The sequence below is a fragment of the Xiphias gladius genome, unplaced genomic scaffold, assembly GCF_016859285.1.
Source record: "Xiphias gladius isolate SHS-SW01 ecotype Sanya breed wild unplaced genomic scaffold, ASM1685928v1 HiC_scaffold_1429, whole genome shotgun sequence".
NCBI lineage: Eukaryota > Metazoa > Chordata > Actinopteri > Istiophoriformes > Xiphiidae > Xiphias > Xiphias gladius.
In genome coordinates, this window is record NW_024401754.1 from 1 (window position 1) to 2,000 (window position 2,000).

The 2,000-nt window shown below is 39.4% G+C and overlaps 1 protein-coding gene across 1 annotated transcript; it reads right to left on the minus strand.

The window, feature by feature from the left end:
• Positions 1-6: 6 nt before the first annotated feature.
• On the minus strand, positions 7-1,506 carry LOC120787350 (major intrinsically disordered Notch2-binding receptor 1-like). Its single transcript, XM_040122954.1, has 4 exons — positions 1,407-1,506; positions 1,088-1,166; positions 658-736; positions 7-504 (listed from the first exon to the last, which is right to left on the minus strand). Exons 2-4 carry the CDS (start codon positions 1,111-1,113, stop codon positions 307-309), a joined length of 303 nt encoding a protein of 100 aa, XP_039978888.1. The 5' UTR covers positions 1,114-1,166; positions 1,407-1,506; the 3' UTR covers positions 7-306.
• Between the last annotated feature and the right edge of the window lie 494 nt (positions 1,507-2,000).

A 2,000-nucleotide genomic window follows, 5' to 3' on the forward strand; every position in this document is an offset into this window, starting at 1 on the left:
CCGCACAGTTTATGACAATACAATAGACTACAACTGTTAAACCAATAGATATACAGCATATATTATGCACTTGCTGACTTCATTTCTATTGTACAATAGCTGTCCTAACCATTTTCATATTGGCAAGAATGACCACCAGAAGTACATACTGCATTAAAAACAAAAAACCATCAAACTGACATAGTCAAGTCCCAACATGTTCATACTGTCGGTGAATCTGCTGCACACTTACCTAGTCCACAAACAGAAAAGGACATCAGTAAAAGTGTGTCATCCATTAGGCAGGGCCACTCCATCCTGGCTCTCTCATGATTTCATGGTGCAAATTGGAACAACGATGACCAGGATCACAGTGCAGGTAGCGGCTGCGATCAGTGCTCCGATCTTACACACCTTAGCCCTCCTGAACTCTGCCTCTTTCCTCTTGAGCAGTGAGTCATAGCCTGGTGTGTAGATGTCCTCCATCCAGTACTCCAGGTTGTTGGGGTTTAGGGACTCCTGGGTCTGATCAAACAGAGGCAATAAGTAAGAGGATGCACACGTCTGATAAAAGTTGCACATTTTATATTTACTGACAGTTGGCTATGAACAAATACAGCTACAGTACACATACACTCCTTGATTTTGTGATAGTGTTTAAGAACTTAGGAACTTTACATGCATTTTGACCGGAAGAACCAGGGTCAGAAAGAGACAAGGTTCTACTTTGGAGCCGGTTGTTATCCAAGTATCCGAGCTGAAGCATAGTAAATAAAAAGAACACCACAGGGCACTGTTATTTTGTTGTGTGTGAAAATTGTTCAAAAACATTAACATTGAGCTAAGAAGAAATTTGGGGATTTGAGCATTTTGATATACAGCGGGATCTGAGTCAAAGCCTGAGACCACTTTCCCATTCACTCGAATAGGTGAACTTTTGGACCCCACTGCAGATAAATCTTCTGTTTGCTTCTTGCATGGCAAAATGCTTGTGACAAAACACATTTCTGAGATCACAACCACTGCATGATAGCTTGTTGAAACACTTCTTCACCAATTTACAGACATTCTGTGATGTGTATATATTGTAACTATTAAAGAGGCACACCAGCTTGGATGTGCAGCACTGTGCATTTCCTCTCAGTCCACACCATGCCGTAAAATCTCGAATGGTGCCCTTTTCTTCACTGTAAAGAGACAATAGGGAGAACTAGGCCTGTATTTGGAACAGTCTTATATTAGAGACAAGCCTTCATTTCCCTTTATTCTCCCTGTTTTATAAGCATATTTTATGAGGAAGCCTCCCTATTTTCTGCATGTTTAAATTTTCTGTTGATTTAAACTCAGCACTCACACAAATTCAGAATAATGTACATTTCCACAGCACTAATCCCATAAGTACAACAGGAGAGTCATGTTATACTCACCATTCTGTTGCTCTCACAATTTATACCGCTACTACTGTTTTTATTTACAGGTTATTTCCAGACATTTCCATGTTGCTGTTTTTTTATTCCTGCTACCAGCAATGAAACCCAACACTTCCTGCACAAAGTTTTCACATTAAAAGCCAACACCTCAGAAGCCAAAGTCCTTTCCGCTCCTGGTAGGCTTTAAGTTTGAAACATCAGTATGAAGTAGTAAGTTTCACTGACAATACCTTGACAGCACTGCAAAAAACAGCAGAGTAGAAAAAACTGGAATCAGTGAATGAAATGAATTTCTGTAAGAAACAAAAACAGAGCAACAGACTAGTAATTATAGCATGACTGTTGTTGTAATGATGCAACAACAAGGTCATGTGCAGTGGGAATATACATTATGTTGAATGTACCGTGTGAGATATTACAGTAAAGCTAATCCCAGTACCCCTCCATGTTTTTTACCCTGCCTTTTTATTAGAAACCGGCCTTTGTTTGCGCTAGTTTGGCTAATATTCTAGACTCATCTCAAATTTAAATAACATCTTTATTCACAGTATCCACTGTATCCACTGATTATAAAAATGGTGAGAGGACATA

Excerpts from the sequence above, each read along its gene's own strand:
- LOC120787350 (XM_040122954.1), bottom strand. The coding sequence starts at position 1,113 with ATGCACAGTGCTGCACATCCAAGCTG. Across the intron at positions 737-1,087 it reads AGTGCTGCACATCCAAGCTG|CTCGGATACTTGGATAACAA; the intron begins GTGTGCCTCTTT and ends ACTATGCTTCAG. Across the intron at positions 505-657 it reads TTCTTCCGGTCAAAATGCAT|ACCCAGGAGTCCCTAAACCC; the intron begins GTAAAGTTCCTA and ends CTGTTTGATCAG.